We start from the raw sequence: 23,869 nt of genomic DNA, 5'->3' as shown, positions 1-23,869 counted from the left end.
GCCCCTCCCGCGCCGCCTGCATTGCTGCGTCTACATCTGGAGGCCGGCCCGCCGCCCCCCTCCCCGCCCCACCTGCAGGAGCCCAGGGTGCTCTGAGGTGCCGGTCTGGGGCCCGGACCCCCGCCGGCCCCCTCCGCGCCCAGCCAGCGGTCACCTCTGCCTTCAGCCGCTCGATCTCAACCTCCCCATCCTCGATCTGCCGCCGCAGCTGCGTGGCCACCGTCTTCTCCGTCTCCACAATCTGCAGCAGGTGCAGGTACTTCTGCATCAGCGCTTCGTGCTCCGTGGCCAGGGTCCGGTAGCTACGGACAGATGGACGCCGCAGGTTAGCCCCCAGCACCCCTAGAGATCCAGCCCCGGGGGGGGCCTCCCCCCCACACTCTGGACACAGCGCCCGGGGCCCCGGCCTGGCCGCCTCCTCCCCAGCCCCCGTCTCTCGCTCCAACCTCTGGGTCCGACGGGTCCCGCTCCCCCGCCAGGAGCTCTAGGCCTTTGCACGGGGCAGACCTCCTGTCTGGAATCCACCTCCCCTGCCCTCCCTGTGCTAGCTCCGTCCTCTTTCCTAGGCTAGCCCCGGGCCCAGCTGAAATGCCGTCTCCAACCCGGACTATGTCCCCGCAGCCCAGGCCTCTGATGACGAACCCGGTGCTCCGGGCACGCGCCCATCCGAGGGCAGCCTTGGCTGGGAGGCTTGTGTGGGGGTGATTGGCAACAAAGCCGGAAAGTTAGTGGGGACAGGTCAGAAGGCCCCCCAAAGGATAAGCAGGGGGCGGAAGAGACAGCCCAGCATTTGTGCAGATTAACAGGCGTCACCTCACATCTGCGGAGCATCACAACTGGGGGCAGGAGGGGCGGTGGGGAGCCTGGAACACCCAAGGTCATGGGCCAGGTCACCTGCGTCTGGGCCAGCTCTCCCTGACTCCCCACAGCACAATCACGGCCATCTACAGGTGTCAGAGCTGGGGAGAAACCCCATTCCAGGAAAGGGGTGCAGCCTCACAGGGCAGAAGGGCAGGGAACTGGAAAGCCAGACGTCGACTCCGAGGGAAGGTCTGGGGTCTCGGGTCCCCTCCCAAGCCCCATCCCCATCTTCCCCTCCCCCTTCCTGTGCTGGGTCCCCATCTTCCCCTCCCTGCTTCCTGTGCTGGGTCCCCAGCTCCTCCCTCCCCTGGCATTCCTGCCCAAGCCCAAGTCCCATCTGGACCCCCGAGTGTCCGTGCCCCAGACCCTGCCTTTCCCTCTGTAGTAGCAGCGGCCCCTGTTCCATGGGCTTTGTCCTCCACACGGAGCACAGACCAAGCCCCCTCCTACCTCTGCAGGCTTGTGGAAAGAGTGGCCTGCCCTCCCCCATGGTCCCCGCGGTCTCTCCTGCCCTCGCTCCGAGCCCAGGCTGGCCTGGGTCGGCCACCAGCGCCCACAGGACCTGGGTCCCTCTCGGGGGTCACCAGCTGGCTCCCACTTGCCCAATCGAGGGGACGCCTTTCCATCTGGCATCTTCTGATGTGACTTTCCGGCTGCCCTGGGTGTGGCTGTTCGGCGGGGTGGGTGCTGGCTGCTGTCACCGACTCAGGAGCCACACACAGGTGCTCTGAGACCGAAATGGGACAATGACAGCTTCCCCACAAGCCCCGAGAGACAGGAGGACCCCAAGAGGCCGTGGGTGGGGAACAGCTCTGCAAAACGGGCTGTGTCGGGGGTGGTGGGGCACACCTGGTCCCCTGACGGTGTCCCAGGAGGCTCCCTCAGCTGAGCCCGAAGGCGGGAGGGTGTGGGGGGGCAGGGGGCAGCGGGCCTGGGGGACACCCTGATCCAGAAAGCACAGCTGCGCCCTCGCCGGCCCGCCCCGTCTAAAGGTAAACGCTCTGTGAGGGGCGTCTCTGGTTTGCAGAACTATTTGATTCCAATGATTCTGTGCCTCCATTCCAAGCATGAACATTAGCCAGAATATTCAGTTTTAATGTTTCTCCCACTTCCCAAGAGGCTCAGTCGACTTTACTCGCAAGGGGAACTGGGCCAGGAGCACGGAGGGGCCTCCTCATTCCAGGGAGACACGATCCAAAGAGTTATTCCGCTTCGGGGCCAAGCGAGGTCTCATCTGCAGGACAGTCTGGGCGGCTTCTGCCTCCCTTCCTCCCTTATTCCCGCCTCACCCCACCTTCTCCAGAGACGAGGTACTGAGTATCTCTTTGTGCAGCACCGTCCTTACAGACCCAGACTCGGGGCTGCAAGGGGGCTCGGGAAGCACGAAAGACCAACCGTCTCATTCTATAAATGAAGAAACTGAGGCCGGAGAAGGGACAGGACTCGCGCCAAACAACAGTCACTTAGCGTGGAGGCTGGAGCTAGACGAGGTCTGCAGCCCCCGACCACGCGGGTCTGCACGTGCCCGTGCGGCCGTCGGCGGCACACAGCTCCCCTCCCGACGTGTGGGTGATGCACACGCGGGTGTAACGTTCCACACGCGGCTGTTCGCGCACAGCTCAGAGGTGCCCCCCCCCCCCGACGCTGGGACGTCACATATGCAGGAGAGTACACAGTGTCCCTGCATGCCGTTCATATGTCCCAGCGCTTATTTTTGTGTGTACAATGTATCTGTTACGTAAACAAATAAAATATAAATAAAATACCGGCAGAAACACTTACTACCAGATATAGCTGCGGGAGGCCGTCAGGCTCCCTCTTACACACACACACACACACACACACACACACACACACACGCACACACACGATGTATTAGACTTGGAGCTAACCTACGGCTCAGGGTCTGTAGTCTCCCCCTAGTTACACAGCAGAGAAGCAAGTCGGGCCTGGTGCATAAGCCCTCCTAAGCCCCAGGCCCATAAATCGGATGGGCTGCTACCCTCTCCCTCGGTCACGTTAACCGACACACGACACAGCTGGTGGGAAGATGGGGAGGGTGTCCAGGTGGGCCTGACCTAATCACTTGAACCATTTAAAAGGGAGTTTTCTCTGCTGGTCACAGAAAAGGCAGGTCAGAGATTTGGGACTGCATAATTATTATTATTATTATTATTTTTTTAAACGTTTATTTATTTTTGAGACAAACAGAGACAGAGCATGAACGGGGGAGGGGCAAAGAGAGAGGGAGACACAGAATCGGAAGCAGGCTCCAGGCTCCCAGCCATCAGCCCAGAGCCCGAAGCGGGGCTCGAACTCACGGACCGTGCGATCGTGACCTGAGTTGAAGTCGGACGCTTAACCGACTGAGCCACCCAGGCACCCCAAGGGACTGCATAATTAAAATTTGAGGTTTAACATGCATAGAATGGAGACCGCAGACCCTAAGTGCGAGGTCTGAGTGGTTTTGATCAGTCCGTGCCTGACCTGGGATAAAAGAACGTTCCCATCACCCAGGAAGTTCCCTCACGTCCCTTCCCAGCCACCCCCCCCACCCCCAACTACTGTCCAGATTCCTTCACCACACGTTAGCTCTGCCCGTTTTAGGAGTTCACGTAACTTGGGATGCCTGGGGGGCTCAGTTGGTTGAGCATCGACTTCGGCTCAGGTCATGATCTCACGGTTTGTGAGTTTGAGCCCCACATCGGGCTCTGCGCTGACGGCTCGGAGCCTGGAGCCTGCTTCCGATTCTCTGTCTCCCTCTCTTTCTGCCTCTCCCCTGCTCAAGCTCTCTGTCTCTCAAAAATAAATAAAAACATTAAAAAAATTTAGAAGCTCACATCACTGGAATCACACGGTGTGTACTATTTTGTGTCTGGCTCCGTTTCCTTTGACTTTGACGTTGATCCGTTTTGTTACGCGGATTTGTGGTGGCTTCCTTTCCATCGCGGAGCAGTATTCCGTCTCATGGATGATCCGGGGTGTGTCTGTATGTCTGTCTGCTGATGGACACCCCGGCTATTTCTAGTCTGGGGACCGCGATGCACAAAGCCGCTAAGGACATTAGCACACGAGACTTCTCGTGGGCACTTCTGTTCCTCCCGGACAAGTACCAGAAGGTGGCATTGCTGGTCATACAACAGGCCTGACAATTTCTAAGTTGCTAATTTTTAGGCAATGGGCTTCCAATTCTCTCAAGTGGTTGAGCCATTTCCCACGCCTGCCCGTGTGTGTGAATGATGGGGCTCCACCCTGGTCCGGCACCTGCCACCTCAGGCTGTCGTTTCTTCCAGGCTGGACTCCACACACAGCAGTTGTCTCCCTGTCTCTAAAACACTTCTGTATTGGGGCGCCTGGGTGGCGCAGTCGGTTAAGCGTCCGACTTCAGCCAGGTCACGATCTCGCGGTCCGTGAGTTCGAGCCCCGCGTCAGGCTCTGGGCTAATGGCTCGGAGCCTGGAGCCTGTTTCCGATTCTGTGTCTCCCTCTCTCTCTGCCCCTCCCCCGTTCATGCTCTGTCTCTCTCTGTCCCAAAAATAAATAAAAAACGTTGGAAAAAAAAAAATAAAACACTTCTGTATTAATTGATTTTCTAAGTCAGCGTAATCCTGGTCATCAGAATGTACAACGAATCAGAATTCTCTAACCCTTCAACACTTAGAAATCCCACTCTTGGTTCTAGGTCAGTGTCGGGAGACTGACGTCCCCCCTGAGTCTCTCTGAGTTTGGCTTCTTCCCACGTGAATCCGTCCTCCCAAACACTGGCAATTTCCACTCAAATCCGTAGCTCTAATCATGTCACTCCCCTGGTGTAACACCTCCCATAGCTCCCACTGTTCACAGAGTAAAAGCCAAAAACTTCGGCTGGGTGTTCAAGACTGGGTATGACTGTCCACCTTCCAACACCCGCACTAGGTCTCTTTACTGTTTCTGGAAGTCTCCTACATCTGTGTCTTGGCGATGGGGCTGGGGGCCAAAGTCCTCACAGTTAAACCCATTAGATACGACCCTAGTCCTCCAGCTCAGGTCACGTGTCGCCCTATTTCCAGCTTCCTCCAACCCCTGCAAATAGAAGTAACATCTCTTTTGCGTGGTGCCTGGTCCCTACCACAGCTGTCAGGTACCAGAGCTAGTTGTGAATGTGTCTAATGTCTTCCTGACTGGACCGTGACATCCCTGGGGGACACCTGTCTGCCCAGCACCACACTCGGAGCCTGACTCTACAAGTTCATGTGTGAGAACCTGGTCTCCACTGCTGGACACTCCTTGAGGACAGGGCTGGAGATGGCCTGACCCCAAAGTCAACGTCAATGCTGTGGCCATAATAAAGGGTTTCTGGTCAGCTCACTTGTTCCAGAGCTCAAGGAAGGGCCCTGGTATCCATCCATCCACCCATATACCCACCCACCTACCCAATCACCCCTCCATCCACCCACCGTCCGTCCATCCATCCATCCATCCATCCATCCAATCATCCTTACATCTACCCACCTATCCATCCACCCACCCACCCACCATCCATCCATCCACCCACCCATATACCCACCCACCTACCCATTCATCCACCCATCCACCCACCCACCATCCATCCATCCATCCGTCCATCCACATATCCATCCACCCACTCACCTACCCAATCATCCCTCCACCCACCCACCGTCTGTCCATCCATCCATCCATCCAATCATCCTTACATCTACCCACCTATCCATCCACCCACCCAACCACCATCCATCCATCCACCCATATACCCACCCACCTACCCAATCACCCCTCCACCCACCCACCGTCCATCCATCCATCCATCCATCCACCCACCCATATACCCACCCACCTACCTATTCATCCACCCATCCACCCACCCACCATCCATCCTTCCATCTGTCCATCCACATATCCATCCACCCACTCATACACCCACCCACCTACCCAATCACCCCTCCACCCACCCACCGTCCGTCCATTCATCCATCCGTCCATCCACATATCCATCCACCCACTCATATACCCACCCACCTACCCAATCATCCCTCCACCCACCCACCGTCCATCCATCCATCCATCCGTCCATCCACATATCCATCCACCCACTCATATACCCACCCGCCTACCCAATCATCCCTCCACCCACCCACCGTCCATCCACCCATCCGTCCGTCCATCCGATCATCCTTACATCTACCCGCCTATCCATCCATCCACCCACCACCCACCCATCCACCCACAGCTGTCTATGGATCCACCATCACTCATACTGTAAACACATCCGCTAATCACCCATCCACCCCCCATTCATCTTTCACAAACTCAACATCCAATCTCCCATCCACCCTCTATCCATTCGTTCATCCCTGCCTTCTTCCAATCCACTTTGCTGAGCACTTGCTCAGGCCTCTATAAGCCTTAGGGATGTTGGATCGCTTTTGGTCCCTGCCTTCAGGACCTTGCATGTAATAGGCAGACAGACACAGAAACACACCTCTCTCTACTGAGCCACAAAAATCACCTGTTGGGAGGGGTGAATCCAGGTGTCCCTGTCCTCGGATAGTACTCAGCTCTGCCAGGGGCCTGTCAGCTGTGGAGCCACACCCCAGACCACAAGCCTGTCACCTCTCCAGGACCCAAAAGATTCAATCCAGCGTGGAGCCCCACTTTCTCTGCAGCATATACTAGAGCCCTTTGCTTTTGTCCCCATCTGGCTCCTGGGGCACCCGAGGGAGCTACAGACCCGGAGCTTCGGGGCTCTGAGGGGCGCCCCCTCCCAAGAGGCCTTCCCTTACGGCTCCTTCTCCGCTCCCCTCCTTTCCGCGCCCTCCCACTCCAGGGCCTGGGTTTGCTCTGGATGGGGTCCCTGGGCTCAGCCTCTTCTGCCAGGACCGTGGGGTGGGTGAGACATACCTGGCATGAGCGATGGCTGCCACCCACTCGTCACAATCCTTGGCGTCCTCTGTCCTCAGCTCCAGGGCTTTCTGGTTCTCGTGGCTGAAGTTGACCGTGAAATAATGCTGCACCGAGAAGAAGATATCTCTGATTACCAGGTGTCCACAGAAGCAGCCGCGTCTGCTGCTATCAGTCTAGCTGTTTCGCAAAGTGCCTGCTGCCACATCAGCCGGGCCCAGACTCATGATGTTAACAGAGCCCATGCTTTGGATATTGTGAGAAGCAAGCGGGGCCCCCAAAGTCCCGTTTGCCAACAACTGCAGAAAAGCCACTTTTCAACAGCCAGGTATGCTGGGAGGACGGCAGAGGAAACCCACGAGAGCATCCCCTGGGAAGTGGGTGCCCGCTGGGTGCAGCGTGCCTCGATTCACTGCGCGGAAGTGTACCGAGCACTCTTCTCGTGCTGGGGTTACAGCGGTGGACAGACAGGAGTGGCCCCAGGAAGCACCTCTGTCGGGTGTAGGGGACTTGGAGGCGGGTCAAGCTCGCGGCCCGTCCCTGGGCTCCTGGGAAGCGGAGGAACCAACAGCGGACGCATGTCTGTTATGTTGTTGGACAAGCTAAAGTGCGTGAACCCCCAGAATAATGCCCGGGACCCTCGCGAGCACAACTGTCACAGCCACACTCACTGCTGTGTGGAGGTGACAAGGGGCTGTCAGGGCAGAGAAAGCCACCCCCTGATCAGTCCAGAGACAGCAGGAGGACTGCCCAGCGCTGGGGCTCTGGTCCAGGAGTGACAGTCGCTAGACGCGGAGTGCGGGGGCGGCACAGACGTCTGCGCCTGGTGTGCTGGGGCGGGAGGGGCGGCAGGAACAGGGATGCCGGAGGCAAGGCGGGCAGGCGGCAGGGTTCCGGGTGGCGGTGCCCAGCAGGGGGACGGGCTGGGAGGACGTTGCCAGGATGACACTCAGGTCTTTGGCTGGAGTGACTAGAGGGGGGGGCCACAGAGGGGGAGGGGCAGGATAAGGGGCAGGTTTGGGGGGTCGGGGTGGGGGGGGGGAGGGACACGCAACCGAGGTGCGGTGCGTAAACTATTTTTAGCCTCTGCTGACATTTCCTGTATTTCTGTTAAGGGTCAGTCTGGGTGGCAGCCAGGGTGTGCCTGTGCGTGCGTGCCTGTGCGCGTGCGTGCGTGTGTGTGTGTGTGTGTGTGTTGTTGCACACTCCGTGTCTCTCACTTGTTTCCTAGGAAACAGACAACTGGGGCTGTGGAAGGAACTGTCAGCTGCAGCCTCGAATAACTGAATTAGGAAGGGTGGGCACGCCCCCCACCTGCCCCCAGGGAGAAGCAGGTGAAGAAGGAAGGCAGCCGCGGGTGGTTCTCGAGAGACGGTGAGCACCCCCAGGTTGTCCCCCGACGATCTCGCGGAGTCCCACACTCACCAAGGGGGGTGAACCTGAGGCACAGAGAACTCAAGCCACTTGCTCAAGTCCACACAGTTGGAAAGCAGAGAAGCCAGGAGGACACATAAGCTGGGGCCTGGCGCTGGGTGTAGAGACGGAAAAGCTATGGAGCTTATAGGCGGGTGAGACTCGGGTCCTAACTCAGAAACAGGGGACAGACAGGGTGGGTCTCCTTGGGTCCCCAGGGGGGATGTCCTGGAGCTGGATGGGCCCACCGATGGGACCAGGCCCTGTTCCCAGGGCCAGAGTGGTCTCCTTCCCCGCCAAGCCGCTGGGGGGAGAGGGGGTTGTGGACCTGCCCGGGGAGGGGCCGGGTTGGCAAAGCCCCGGGAGCCAGGCCCCCAGAGCTGCGGGCAGTGAGGGGTTTGGCTGAGGCCCCTCTCCCTTAACAGAGGCCTCTTCCCGATCGGCCCAGCTTAGAGAACACTCAGCCGCTTGCCAGCCTGGGTACCGTGACCCCCGCCACCCCCCTCAGCAGGGAATCAGCCGCGAGGAAGCTCCCGGGCCTGAACCCAGGCCACCACAGACGCCTCTGGAGCCATGCGGATGCTCAACTCTCTGCCCCTCGGAGGAGGGTCTGTCCCCAGAGACTTCCTCCCCACACGTCCCGTCACCTCCACAGCGAGGGTCTACCGCACCCCTCATGTACTCCGCCTCTGTGAGGCCTCGCCTCTGTCACCCCTGCTCCGGGTGAAGCCACGTGGCCGTGGCCAGTCTCCTAACACGGGTCCCGTGCGTCTTGTCTTTGGAGACCCTGTCTAGACCCTGAGTGACCGAGCAGCGTCTGGTGGAGGGCTGGGCGTGGGGGCCCCGGGGGCGGACACAGCCCAGAATCTTCACCGTGTCTCCTAACAAGCAGGCCCGGGGTGCTTTCAGGGCAGAGGCCGAAGGGCCTGCTGCGTGGGCAGCCTGGGAGCCTCAGCTGGAGGAGGGAGAGCCAGCGGAGAGCAGGGCCTCCCTGGACCACAGACCCCGAGGTAAAGCACACCGCCCCCATGTCACAGGGAGCGGGGGCTTGCCCGAGGCCCCCTCCGGGACACGGCTGCTCTCGGCCGGCGATGCTTCTGCGGCCCCGGCTGCAGAGTAAGTGGCCCAGGGGACGGGAGAGCAGTGCGGTCCCGTGTGCCCGCCAGCCTTCCCCCTGACATTGGCTTATGCGGCCACGTGGCCCCGGTGACCAGCAGCCAGTGCTCACCAGGGGATGGTAAACTTGCTCCCAGCCACCTGAGTCATCACCAGTCCTGACTCTGGGCGGCTCAGGAACCAGACTGTGCTCCACATGGGGCCTGGGGGGCGGGGGACACAGACAAGGATGGGGACAGAGTGGAGACAGCGATGGGGGGAGACGGAGAAGGGAGGCAGGGACAGAGACACAAAGCGGACAGAGGCAGTGAAATCCGCTGGGAAAGAACGAAGCCCCCATGCTGGTGAGCTCCAGGTTCCGGGAAGATGCTAGTAAGAAAGGAATCTGGAGAACTGAGCAAGGCTGAACGAGGGCCTGGGCCGCGCGCAGACAGACCCAGGAAACCGCCGGCCGTGTGGTGCCGGGAAGGCGGCCGGTCCCAGGCCGGTGCGGCCAGGGTGGCCCGTGGGTGTGCAGGCGCCTGCGACACGGTGACCGCCCTCTCTCGGAGGGGCTGCGGTGGGAGGTGCGATGTGGCTCCCGCAGTCCAGGGCTCCCCCGTCATCCGGCGTTCTCTCCAGGACTGGGAGGGGCACGCCCCAAGTGAAGGGACAAGTGGCCTCCTGGGAGAGAACGGGCACTGGACGTGGAGCGTGACCCACCGTGCGGCTCGGGGCCGCCGGGCCCCTTCCTCTGTCCTGCTCGGGCTCTCGTCCGCGATGGGGGGCGGGGTGCCGGGTGGACGAGCTGGGCCGTCTGTGTCTCTGAGTTCCGTGATCTCCCTGTACACCTGAACCATCTATGTCTCTGTCCTCATGGACGTGTGCCTGCCCATCTGCTGGGTGGGGGGGAGGAGGGCACGGCCGGGCTGGAGGTGAGTGCTCTGTATCTTTCCTGGAGCTCAGGACGGGCCTGCGCCGGCTCCCGGTCTCCCCGTACAGCCCGTGGGAGGCCCTGGGGAGGCTCTGGCCTGGCGCCCTTCTGTCCCGCTCAGGTGTGTGGCCCGGGTGTGGCCTGGGGCCCGAGGTGTGGCCCCGTGTCCGCCAGGACACACACAGAGCTCCAGGTACTTGTCTGGATCTCAGTCTGGCCGGGGTGGGGGTGTCTGCTAGGCCCCCGTCCTTCTGTCACTGAGGATCACGTCCCCCTGAGGCCCCTCCTTCCAGGGGGTCTCACGCCTGACTGACTCACGGGCCGTGCGCTGCTCAAGGCCGGGGCCGGGGTTGGCTACCTTCCTCTGGGTACTCCAGAGCCCCACGCAGAGTCTGGTACCGAGTAAGTGCTGACGAATGGCTGAGGAAGGAAAGGATGAACAGACACCTGAAAGCGACATCCCGCTCCAGGGCTCTGATGATGTCTCCACAAGGCACCCTGCGGTCTGTGGTCCTCGTCCCCTTACTCTTATTAATATTCACGACAGGGGCGCCCGGGTGGTTCAGTTGGGTGACCATCCATCCGACTTCGGCCCAGGTCATGATCTCACAGTCCGTGAGTTTGAGCCCAGCGTCAGAGCCTGGAGCTCTGAGCCTGGAGCTTGCTTCAGATTCTGTGTCTCCCTCTCTCTGCCCCTCCCCTGCTCATGCTCTGTCTCTCTCCCTCTCTCTCTCTCTCTCCTCTCAAAAATAAACATCAAAAAAATTTAAAAAACTAATCCCGATAATGCCGCCAATATGCCCCCTGAGCACCTGCTCTGTGCCAGCCATTCTGCCTGGTGTGGCTGCATTTCTCAGGGGTCCGGGCCCTGGTGGGGAAGGCAAGACCCCGGGATGGGCACTGTGGGTGGTACGACTGTCCCTGTGCCCGCCTACTTGCCACTCTTCTCCACCTCCCCTGCCAGCATGGAGGGACGGGGCCGCTTCTCCAGGGGAAGCAGACCTCACGGTAGCAGCAAGGTTGGGAGAAGAGATCTCGGTGATGGGGTGAGAACAGCCGAAGTTAGGAATGCCCGGGGGTTTCTGAAGGGAGGGGAGACCGTGGCCCCCACTCCACTGAACCCAGCAGGTAGGCTTGATGTGTTCTGCCCCGACGTGTTCTGCCCCCACGCCACCACCACAGATCTGTGCCTAGTCTCCACGGGGGTGTCCCCTGGACGTGTGGCTCTGGTGGCCGGGGGGCTTGCAGCTCTGGGCCCCACAGGACTGAAACAATCGGAGAGACGTTCCTGGCAGGCCACCTCCCCGGGGCACCGTGCAGACAGCAGACTGACACCCACCCCGGGCTTCCCGTGGCCATCCCCTCAGGATGAGGAGAGAGCACTTTTGCCTAATACATGGAAACCAACCCGGAGAGCCAGGCAAAATGAGGACATGGGGGAATATGTTCCCAAAGAAAGAACAAGATGAAACTCCAGTAAAAAAACCTTCGTGAGAGTAAGACAGCTAATTTACCTGATAGAGGGCTCAGAGTAACAGTCCCGGAGAGGCTCACTGATCTTGGGGAAGAGCAGAGGGACACAGCGAGAGCCTCGACAGAGAGAAAACACAAGAAGGCACCAAACAGGAGTCACGGAGGGAAGGATACAGTAATTCTGGACAACACACGAGGGGTTCAACAACATGGTGGACGAAGCAGAAGACAGGACCGGTCACCTGGAAGCCAGGCACACACTGGAAAAGAGCAGCAGGAAGATTGCTCAGGGACCCAGGGGATAACACGCGGGGGACAGTGTTTGGGTAGTAAGGTGCCCGGAAGAAGAGAGAAAGGGACAGAAAAGTCATTTGAAGACCCTGTGAACGACCCTGACCTGGGGGAGGAAACACACATCCGGGTCCGGGAAGCCCAGAGAGTCCCAAGGAAGGGACCAAAGGAGCCCCATACTGGGACACACTATGACGGAAACATCAGAAGTTAAAGAGAAAGAGGGTCCTCAAAGCAGCAAGAAAAATCAGCTTCTTATGTACAAGGGAAACCTCACAAGACTATGAACAGATTTTTCAGCAGAAACTTCACAGGCCAGCGGGAGTGGCGGGGTATAGTCGACGTGCCGAGGGAAAAACCTTCCGCCAAGGACACGCCAGCCGGCAAGGTCGTCATTCAGAACTGAGGGGAGAGAACGTTCTCCACACTGGCAGAAGCCACGGGGGCTCACCGCCACGGAACTGGCCGAGCAAGAGGCACTCGTGGGACTTCTTTGGGCTGAAAAGCAAGGGCGCTAGCGGGGAATGAGAGCACACGTGGGAGCACAAATCTCACGGTAAAGGTAGACGTGTAGTAAAGACAGCGGCTCAGTCCCTTACAAAGCTGGAATGAAGGTTAAAGGCAAAAGCAGTAAAAATAACTACAACCACAACAACGAGGGAAGGGGTAAAAATAAAAAAGATGTGAAACGTGACATGAAAAGCCTAACACGTGGGGGAGAGGGTGTAAAAATGTTAAGTTTTAGGATGTGTTCAAACTTAAATTGCTAGCTACTTAAACTAGACTGGGGTGCACACACACACACACACACGGGCACACCTCATTTCACTGTGCTCTGCTTACTGCACTTTGCACTTTTGCATACTACAGGTCTGCGACAAGGCCACATCAGACAAGTCCATCGGTGGTGCCATTCTCCCAACGGCATTTGCTCACCTTGGGTCTCTGTGTCACCTGTTAGTCATTCTTGCGGTATTTCAAGTTCTTTCGCTACTATTAATTTTATTACGGGGATCTGCGCTTATGACTCACTGAAAGCTCAGGAGAGAGTTAACATTGGTTAGAAACACTTTAAAATTTATGTAAGTACATTGTTTTCTCAGACATCGTGCTATCGCACATGCCCAAGAAATAATAAACTACAGGACGGCGTGGACGTAACCTTAACATGCCCTGGAAAACCAAAAAATGCATTTGACTCGCTTTATCGCAACATTCACTTTATCGCCACGGTCCGGAACCGCGCACGCAGTATCTCCAAGGTGTGTCTGTAGGCTGATGTATGTAGGTCACGTGGTAACCACATAGCGTAACACTATAGAAAGGCATCAGACCACAAGGAACAGAGAGGAAATAGGAGATGTGCAGAAAATAATGAGCAAAATGGCAACAAGTACATACCTATCTGTAAGTACCACAAACAAAAATGGACTAAATTCTCCAATCAGAGGACACAGAGTGGCTGAATCAATTAAAAAAAAAAAAGACCCACCTATGTGCTCTCTACAACACGTAAGGACAGACAGATGTAAGGACACACAGACTGGAAACGAAGGGATGGAAAGAGATGCTTCACGCAAATGGAAACCAAAAGAAAGCTGGGGTAGCTACACTCACCTAAGACAGAAGAAACTTGGAAACAAAGCCCATAATTACAGACACAGATGGGCATTACTGACGATAAACGGGTCAATCCAGCAAGAAGAGACAACATTTTAAATATTTATGTATGCAACATACGCTTCATAAACACATGAAGCAAATACTAGAGACTTAAAAAGAGAAATGCACAGCAATGCAGTTAACAGTAGGGGACATGAACACCCCACTTGCATCAATGGATACATCATCCAGACAGAAAATCAACAAGGAAACAGTGGCCTTAAAGGACACATTAGACCAAATGGTTCTGATAGCTCTACACAGAACATTCCGTCCCCCAAACAGCAGAACACACATTCTGGTCAAGTGCACATAGAACGTTCTCCAGGAGAGACCATATGTTAGGCCACAAAACAAGTGTCAATGAATTTAAGACTGAAATCACGTCAAGCATCTTCTCAGACCACAATGGTACAAAACTGGAAATCGCTTGCAAAAAGAAAACGGGAAAAAAACCACAAACATGTGAAGATTAAACACAATGCTGAACGACAAATGTTTCAGTGAAGAAATTAAAAAAAAAAAAACAAAAAACCTTGAGGTGAATAGAAGCGAAAATGCAACGTAACAGAATCTACAGGATCCGGCAAAAGCAGTTTCGGGAGGGAAGTTCGTAGCGATGCAAGAAATAAGAAAAAGCTCAAGTAAACAATCTAACTTTACACGCAAAGGAACTAGAAAAAGAATAACAAAACCCAGCAGTTGTAGGAGGAAGGAAATAAAGATCAGAGCAGAAATAAACGAAATTGAGACTAAAAAAACAATAGCAAAGATCCATGAAAAGAAGAGTTGGTTCTTTGAAAAGACAAATAAGACTGATCAACATTTAACTAGACTCAGTAAGAACAAAGGAGAGAGGACTCAAATAAAATCAGGAACTTTCAAAAGAGGGAAGTTACAACTGATACCAAAGAAATACGAGGGATCATAAGAGACTACTATGAACAATTATACACCAACAAATCAACAACTTAGAAAATTGTGTGAATTACGAGAAACATAGTCTTCTAAGACTGAATCATGAAGAAACAAAATCTGAATGGGTCAGTTACAGGAAGGAGATTGAATCAGGAATCAAAACCCCCCAACAGGCAAAAGTTGGGGCCAGAAGGCTTCACTGGTGCATTCCACCAAACACTCAAAGAGGATTTAACACCTATCCTTCTCAAAGTCTTACCAAAGAATTGAAGAGGTGTGAATGCTTCCAAACTCATTTTCCCAAGCCAGCATTATTGCCCTGATGGCAAAAGCTGACAAGGACGCCATCGAAAAAAGAAAGTCACAGGCAATATCCTTGATGAGCATACATACAAAAATCCGCCACAAAACATTAGCAAGCTGAGTGAACAACACATTGAAAGGATCATGTACTGCGACTGAGTGCGATTCATTCTAGGGTTGCAAGGATGGTTTGACATCCACAAGTCAATTAGTGTGAGAGACCATGTTAGCAAAATGAGGAACAGAAATTACATGATCATCTCAATAGATGTAGAAAAAACACTTGAAGAAATTCAATATCCATCTATGATAAAAACTCTTAACAAAGCAGGGTTGGAGGGAATATATCTCCACATGACACAAGCCACATGTGGAAAACCCGCAGCTAACATCATCCTCAGTGGTGAAAAACAGCTTTCCCCGAGGGTCAGGAATGAGACAGATGTCCACTCACCACTTTTAGTCTACACGATGTTGGAAGTCTCAGCCTCAGCAACCACACAAGGAAAAGAAGTAAAAGGCATCCGAGTTGATACGGAAAAATATAAAACATTCGCTATTTGCAGATAACCTAATACTATATATAGAAAACACTAAAGACTTCACCAAAAAATTACTAGAACTGATAAATGAACTCAGCAGAGTCGTAGGATACAAAATCAACGTACAGAAATCTGTTGCATTTCTGCACAGCGATATTAAAACAGCAGAAAGAGAAATTAAGAAAACAACCCCATTTACAATTGCACCAAAAATAATAAAATACCCAGGAATAAACCTGACCAAAGAGGCAAAGACCCATATTCTGGAAAGTATAAAACGTTGAAAAAAAAAAAAACTGAGGGCGACACAAGGAAATGGAAAGACGTTCCGCGCTCTCGGATGGGAGACTTAATACTGTTAAAATGTCCACATACCCAAAGCAATCTATAGATTCAATGCAATTCCTCTCAAAACCGCGATGCCATTTTTCGCAGAAACAGAACAACCAATCCTTAAGTTCGTGTGGAACCACGAAAGACCACAAGTAGCCGAAGCGGTCTTGAGAAAAAGTTAGCTGGGAGCATCACGCTGGCTGGTTCCAAACTGTATTAGAAAGCTGTGGTGATCCCAACACTACGCCATCGGCATGAACGCAGACACGCGGATCAATGGAACAGAAGGGAGCAGAAGGAAACCCATGCTTACGCGGTCAACTGATCTACCACAAAGGAGGCAAGAATGTGCAACGAGAAAAAGCCTCTTCACCAAACGGTGCTGGGAGAACCGGACGGCCACGTGCAAAAGAATGACACTGGACCACTTTCTTACACCGCACACAAAAATAAACTCGAAATGGATTGAAGATCTACATGGGAGACCAGAAACCATAAAAATCCTAGACGAAAATGTAGTCATGAAGCTCTTGACTTCACTCTCGACGGTGTGTTTTTGGATCTGACTCCAAAGGCAACGGGAATAAAGGCAAAAATAAATAAACGAACGGAACTTCATCACAATAAAAAGCTTCTGCACAGGGGCGCCTGGGGCTCCGTCCGTTAGGCGTCAGACTCTTGATTTCGGCTCAGGTCACGATCTTGTCATTTGTGGGATCGAGTCCCCTGTGTCAGGCTCTGTGCGACAGCACAGACCCTACTTAAGATTCCCTCTCTCCCTCTCTCTGCCCCTCCCCTGCTCATTCTCTTTCTGTTTCTCAAAAACAAAACAAAACAAAACAAAACAAAACAAAACAAAACAAAACAGCTTCTGCACGGCAAAGGAAACCACCAACAAAACAAAAAGGGAGCCTACGGAACGGGAGCAGATATTTGCAAATCATATATCTGATACAGAGCTGATATAAAACGTATGGAAAGAGTTCATATAACTCAATAACAAAAAACGCAACATTCCAGTTAAAAAATGGGCAGAGAACCCGAATAGACATTTCTCCAAAGAAGACACACATGGCCAACAGATCCACGAAGAGACGCTCCATGTCACTCGTCAGCAGGGAAACGCAAACCAAAACCACCAGGGGATACCACCTCACACCTGTCAGAATGGCGAACGTCAACAACACAGGGAACAACAGGTGTTGGCGAGGACGCGCAGAAAGGGAGCGCTCGCGCACTGTGGGTGGGAACGCAGACCGGTGCAGCCGCCGCGGAGAACGGTGTGGAGGGTCCTCGGGTTGGAAAAACGACGACCCTACCATCCGGCAACTGCACTTCCGAGTAGTTATCGGAAGGAGACGAAGTCGCTGATTCCAAAACCCACCCGCACCCCCACATTCACGGCAACGTCACGTACGGTGGGCAAGACACGGAAGCCACGTCGGTGTCCGTCAAAGGATGAACGGATAAAGAAGAGTGGAACCTAAAAAACCAACCAAGCCAAACCAAAGTCCCAGAAAAGCAGAGAACGGACTGGTGGTCACCAGAGGTGCCCGGGGTGGGGGTGGGTGGTCTGGGGGCCCATCCCGGTTCCACCGCAGCAGCCTGGACAGGGAGCCGGGCTGCGTCCCGCCGGCATGTTCCAGGAGGAGCCCGCCTCGTCGCTCGCGGGGCTGGGAAGCCATCACCTCCCCGCTGTTCTGTGATCTTCTCTCCGTTTCTCCGCCTCTATCTATTGTCCTATCCGTGCACCTCTCTGCCCCTTTCTCGCTGGGTCGGTCCCCGCCCCTTGGGTCTCCACCCTCCCCGGGTCCCTCTCCCTCACCTCTCGGCCTCCTTCCGCAGGGAAGGTGAGGTCGGCTGGCAGGGGCTGCAGGAAGAAGCACCCCCCACGCCCCCCCTCTTGGTCAGTTCCTCCCTCTCAGGCTGGTGACAGGCTGCAGTCAGATCAGGGGCTCCCCGTTCCTCGCCTCCTGGTGCAGAAGTCTGGACACACGTGCTCTGCCTCTGCCTCACTCTCCGCTCCCTCAGCTCCTTTCTGGCTCGTTCGGGTGGGTTTGGGACAGGCTTTCCGGATCCCGGAGCAGTATGGTCTGCGGTTCGGGCGCGGGCCGGGCGAGGGAGGAGGGTCCGCCGACCTGCTCTGGCTCAGGTCCCGGGATCCACGGCGTCAGTGGGACCAGCCCAGCTCACCGGAGTCTTCCAGGACCAGGATGTCCCATCCCCAACTACCTGAGGACCTCACGTGGCTGGCAGTCTAGAAGGGAGCTGGGTGTTTCTGGGGTTCTGGATAAACACTGCCAACATCAGCCTTTTCTAGGGAGGAACAGTGACCCTGGGGACCACCGGAGCTCTTAAGATGGTCCCACAGCCTCAGATGGTGTCGGATCCAAGCTCAGACAGACCTCAGGTCGGCCCTGACAGCTCGAACCACCCCTGGGCCTCCCCAGAGAGACAAGGCCGAGCGGAGGCCAGAGGTGGGCCCCACAGAGTTGCAGGGTGGACGGCACACGTACTGGGGCCAGGGGCCCACTGGGACGTGACCAGGACCACATGTCAGGCACGCTCAGAATGGTGCCCGACCAAGCAGGACCACTCTGGGGCTTCTCAAAGTCTGAACTCAACCAGAATAATACGTGGGCCTCAGCATGACCACAGGGCAGGACCCGCATCACACCTACCACGACAACGTGACCACGCGGGACGGATCCCTCTGCAGAACAGCAGCATGGTTCTGGAATCAGCGGTGGGGACACCCCAAAGCTTTCCGGTGCGATGCGGGGCCACATGTGTGGCTTCCCAGGGACGCCGTGTGGGGAGGGGTCAGTACTCACACATTACACGTCATCGAGGATATGGGATAAACTCAGACACAAAGCTGGGGCCTCCTCTGGGAGGAGGATTCTGTACAGAATCTTAACAGGTCTCACGGGAGCTGCCGGAACAGAGCCACAGGTGCCATGGAGGCGAACCTGCCACTGGACCACACTTGACCTTGTTATGGAAGCAGGCTCGATGAGCGACCCCGGGAGCGTCCAGGGCTGCAGGGAAGGGCCCAGAAGTCCACGCGGGGGCCTCCACATCCAGGACAGACCAGAGCGTCCCTAGACCTGAAGAGGTGGGCACCCTGACTTGAAGGTTGCGATGGATCCAGAAACACTCTGAGCCTCAAAGCCAGACCGTTACAACAGCTCCAGGATTCTTTCAGGGGCCTTACCACGTCCAGGGGCTTTGCCCACCCAACGGCTCCCACTGCTTGCTGGTGGCGGGCACGTCCTGCCCAGGCACGGTGTTCCTGGGGCCCTCAGGCCCGGGTCACAAGCTTCTACCATCCAGGGCGGCTGAGCAGACAGGAGCCCCCGGCAGCTGGGGGTGGGGTGGCTGGCAGGGCCCCTGCCTCCTGCTTTCTCCGCCGTCCAGGACACCCAGCAGGACGCCCAGCTGGCGGGCAGGGTGACCACTGCCCCACGCTGCCCCCGACCAAGGGGCTCCCGAAGGACAGACCTCCAGTGCTGACCACGGGAGTCCTGGGCCAAGCAGGACGGAGGGTCACCCCCCCCCCCCCCCAGATGGCAGGGCCGGGCGCGTCTGGCGGTGCTCAGAGCCGGGGGACGCCGGGCAGCCTCTTCTCTCTCATGGGACGCAGGCGCCACAGGGGCACACAGGTGGTATCCATCATGGGAAACAAAGTTTTCCCGCGTTCACTCTCTGCCTGGGGGATTCTTCATGCACGAATCCAACCCACGTGTGTTCGGTTCCCACGGTGGCCCGCACACTGGTCACCTCACGGCTATCGATGACAAACGTGAAAGGCCTTCAGAAGGCCTGCTGCTCTTTGGACCCAGAGCTTAGCTCGTCTCTTCCCTGCTCATTCTGCACTGCCGGGCGCCCCCACAATCCCTCTTCTCCCCCCGCAAAGCCATTACCAGCTTGCACTGTGAGGGCTTGTCTTTTTTTGTTGAGTTTGTTTATTTTTGAGAGAGAGAGAGGGGCAGGAGCAGAGAAAGAGAGAGAGAGAGGGAATCCCAAGCAGACTCTGCACCATCAGCGTGGAGCCCGACCCGGACTCAAACTCACGAACCAAGAGATCAGGACTTGAGCTGAAATCAGGTTGGCCGCTTAACCAACTGAGCCCCCCGGGCGCCCCTGTGATGGCTTTGTAGTGGTCTTTCCGGGAGAGCGGAGAGGCTCATTCTGGGCCACGCACACTCAGGCCCCTCCTGAGACCTGTTAAAGCAGGACCAGGGGCAGAGGGTCTGGGCAGGGGGATGGGCTTGGGGCGGCTAGTCTCGATGTCCACCCAATGCTGGGAACCCCGAGGGGGCAATGCCCGGACAGAAGCACTTCCCCCGCTGCCCGCCCCTCGCCCACCGGGAGCGCAGCCCTGGGGCGGCCGGGGGCAGGTGCCCCAGCGGTCACACCCAGGGTGTCAGGTGTTTGCAACGGTGACATGGAGAGGCAGCTGAGGAGCTGTGCGTGGTGACCGCCAAGAACCAGAGAGAAGGCACAGAAGGAAACAAGTGTCTCAGAGAGCAGCGGGGACGGGGACCGGGTAGCGAGGGGGCTGGTCAGAGGCGTGTTCCCGGTCCAGGCCACGGAGGCCGCACGCAGGTTTTCTCCGAGGCTCCATGAGTCACCACCGCGGCTCTTCCAACAAAGTCCTTCCCTTTGCTTAAGGTCCCGTTTCCGCTAAACGATTCCTGACCGAGACATGCCCCTGGAGCTCGGCATTGTGCCTTGGCCTTGGCACGGAGCAGCCTCCATTTGCCGAATGGGTGACTGAACACATCTGTCACACATCTGTCACCGTGGCACAGAAGCCAGGCCTATTAATTAACAGCAAAGCCACAAGGCAGGTGACACTGTGCTCCCCAGGCTTGGGCGGCGGGGCTGGCCGTAAGGGGCGGGGCACTGGCCTAACACGACAGAAGTCCTTGGTTCTCGGGGACTCCCGGAGGCCTACTCACATCGTGAAGGCCCCGTGCAGTCCTGCGACGAAGGATATTTCCTGGAACCTACGCCACCACGGAACCCTTTGGTTTTCAGATTCTGAAGATCTATCAGATGGTTTTCTCTTTCACAAAACGGGGAAGGTTATCGCCCGCCTCACAGAGATAACGTGAGAGTTCGTGGTTCATAAAAGTGCTTCATAATGGGTTTCGAACCAATCAAATCCTTTGCAAGTCTAAGCGGGGGGTCTAATCAAACTACTGGTGGCAAGTTCCCAGGAAACACACACGCGTGTGCGTTCGCGAGCTGTGCAATAGCAGCCTCCGAAACCCCCTGGAATCTGTGACTGTGACCTTATTTGAAAATAAGGTCTTGGGGCACCTGGGTGGCTCAGTCAGTTAAGTGTCTGACTTCGGCTCAGGTCATGGTCTCACGGTTTGAGTTCGAGCCCCGCGCAGGGCTCTGCGCTGACAGCTGGGCAAAGACACACAGGGAGAAAGCCAAGTGAAGAGACGGGCAGAGGTCAGAGAGCTGCGTCTGTGGGTCAAGGAGCACCGGGGGTTGCCAGAAGCCATCAGAAGCTGGAGGAGGTCAGGGAAGTTCTTCCCTGGGACGTCCGAGGGAGCACTGCCCCAACTTCAGACCGCTGGCCCCCAGAGCCCTGAGAGCCCACAACGGTTGTTTCAAAATAAAAAATGCCCACCCTGACCCCAAGCCCCCCTGCGCGAGTGCGTACTCGAGAGGCTTGGGGGTCACGAACCCAGGGGTCGCAGCTGTGCCAAGGTCGAGGGTCACGGGGAGCAGGCAATGGCTGGCGGCCCGTGCAACACTCCACTTCCCGTCTCTTCTCATTCCTGATATTCAGCTGGCCAGCAAGGGTCTCACTCTGGAATCTCCAGACGTTGCGCCTTCCCCCATCCCGTGCCACGCCCTGCTTCGAGGCTTCAGCTCCGCCCACGTGGACCACTGAACGGCCCCCTGTGCTCCCCCTGGCCCTGGTCTCCATCCTGCTTGGCCAGAGCCCAGACCCACCGCTTGCCCCCCGCTTCTAGCTGAGCGACGGAGGCACCGTTCCTGCTCAACTCTGCTGCCCTGTCCCCCAACAGGTCCTGGCTCATCCTTCCCGCTCCTCCTTCGGGATTGTGGTCCGGCTGGCCCCGGGCTAGGCCCCGGGCTTCGGCCGGACCTCTCTGCTGGATGCTGCTTTTCCCGGTCCAGAGGGGGCTGTTCCGGAGAGCCCCGAGCGTTCTCGTGCACATGTGTGTGCGTGTGTGGACATGCCCTGGCCTAGATCCCCCCCTGCCGCATAAGGGCCGTCCATCCAGGCTCCCCCTCAGGTCCCTTCCATACCTCTCATGGTCAGACTTCCCAGGGAAGCCGCCCTGTTCCCCGGCCCCTGCAGGGAGGGGTCCTGTCCCACCCGGGCCAGGTCATCCCGGAGTGTCCTCGGCTCCCCCCCCACCCCCACTGCTTCTGCAGCAAAGAACTCGCTCCTCAAATGCTGGCCGCTCCCCCAGCCACGCCGGTCTCGTGCCCGCCACACGGCACTCCACTAGTACAGCTTTCCCGAGCGGGCCTGCTCGCTGGCAGGACTGGCCTCCCCGGGCCGGCGGTGCTCCCGCCTCACTCCTTGGACCGACCAGCTGTCCCGCTCCTGATGCCCCGCCCCGTCCCATACGGCTCGCGAGGGGTCTGGATCCTGCCCCTGCTCCGAGGGGCCTCAGAGCTCTCCAGCTGGAATCCTCCCAGGGCCTGGTTACCACACCGGGCTCGGCCCGGTCCCCGGGGCCACGTGTCTGTCTCAGGTCCCATCCAGCTCCCGCCTCCCATGGGGCTTGGGCTGCGTGTCCCTGCGGCCCTCCCCGGCCGGGACTGAGGCCCGCTGCTGCCGACACCTCACGGCTCACTGCCGGCCTGGCCAGAACGGGGATGAGTGGCTACAGGGCCGGCCCCCTCAGAGTCAGCCTTGAACTAGGCGGTGCTCAGCCCGAGGCCTGGGACCCGTGTCAGCCTCCACGAGCCTCTACTGCCGGGTGGTCTCTGTCTGAAGCTACTCCTGCCCGAGGAGCCAGGGCCACGGAGGTCCTGCGTGGCTGGTCCGGCACGAACATCTTTCAGTCCGTCGCCACCCCCCCGCAGACCCGTCCCGGCCTGGCCCTGCCACCGGCCAGATCTCAGGACATTTTCCGAATTCAGGAACAGGCTCCAGTGTGGAGTCGGCCTCTGTCAGGAAGCCGGTGGGAAACTTCTTGGGGGGAAGGGCCGGCTCAGTAGTCAGGCACACGGACCTCCGCGGGCCCCTACGGCCCCCACGTGATGTCCCACAGCTCCCTTCCTGCCCAAGCTGCCCTGCTGCCCCCCCCGGCTGGGCTCCCACAGACCCGGGCTCTGCTCTGCACCGGCACTGGCCCCCCTGTGCTGCCGCTGTCTACCGGAGGCGGGGTGGGGGTGTCCTCGCTGGACGGCGAGCCCCTCCAGGGCAGGCCCTTCCTTCTGTCCCATCCTCCTGGCCCCGGGCAGCACGGGCCTGGCTCCCAGGAGGCACCAGCAACTCTGCGGAACAGAACGCCACTCCTGCTTCTAGAAGTCTCTTCCTCGTTACTTCAGGGGAAACCCGGTGGCCAAAGTGCTTCTCCTGGCGCCTGCCTAGGGATGACGGTCACTGAGCATCAGGAAAAGGGGAGGCCTGGCCCAGACCTGCCCCTGCAAGTGTGAACCCACCGGGCTGAGCCCGGCTTCCGCCTCCCGCCGTGACGCCCGCCGTGAGGCGCCTGGCCTTCCCCCCGCTGCTGGGAATGTGTGTGAGGGGGAACTGTGTGTCGCGGATGCTCTGGCTACACCCAGGCAGATGGCCTGCGGGACACAGCGGCTGGAGGCAGCCGGCGGGGACGCCGGAGCTCCGCCCGCAGGCACAGGAGGCTGGCGCTTGCCTGCTGCCACTGGGCTGAAGCCACGTGACTGGCCTCGTCCACTGAGCTGAGGCCAGAGCGGGTCACTCCTGGGGGGAGGGGGTGGCCACGGAGGCAGGTGTCAGCGCGAATCTCCATCAGCCTGGGCCCCCAGTGATCACGGCGCCCGGCGCACGGGGCGGGAGAGACATCGACAAGAGACACACGTTCCCGCGTTCACGCGGATGGCGGTTGTTACGGCAGCTGAGCGCGGCCCATCCTGACTAGTGCACAGCCCGGAGGCCACCC

At 57.5% G+C, this 23,869-nt stretch overlaps 1 protein-coding gene across 2 annotated transcripts in view; it reads right to left on the bottom strand.

The window, feature by feature from the left end:
- Positions 1 to 23,869, bottom strand: part of RASGRF1 (Ras protein specific guanine nucleotide releasing factor 1) — a 98,424-nt gene that overhangs the window by 66,092 nt on the left and 8,463 nt on the right. For both annotated transcript variants that reach the window (XM_086711767.1, XM_086711766.1), the window contains exons 2-3: positions 6,759 to 6,865; positions 155 to 302 (exon numbers count right to left, since the gene is read on the bottom strand). In XM_086711767.1, coding sequence (XP_086567893.1) covers positions 155 to 302; positions 6,759 to 6,865 — 255 coding nt within the window. The remainder of the gene's footprint in view (positions 1 to 154; positions 303 to 6,758; positions 6,866 to 23,869) is intronic.

Source organism: Puma concolor, chromosome B3 (assembly GCF_028749965.1).
Source record: "Puma concolor isolate L17-30 chromosome B3, mPumCon1.1.hap2, whole genome shotgun sequence".
In the NCBI taxonomy this organism is placed as follows: domain Eukaryota; kingdom Metazoa; phylum Chordata; class Mammalia; order Carnivora; family Felidae; genus Puma; species Puma concolor.
The sequence above is the reverse complement of the archived record's forward strand: the minus strand, read 5'-3'. Positions and strand labels throughout refer to the sequence as shown.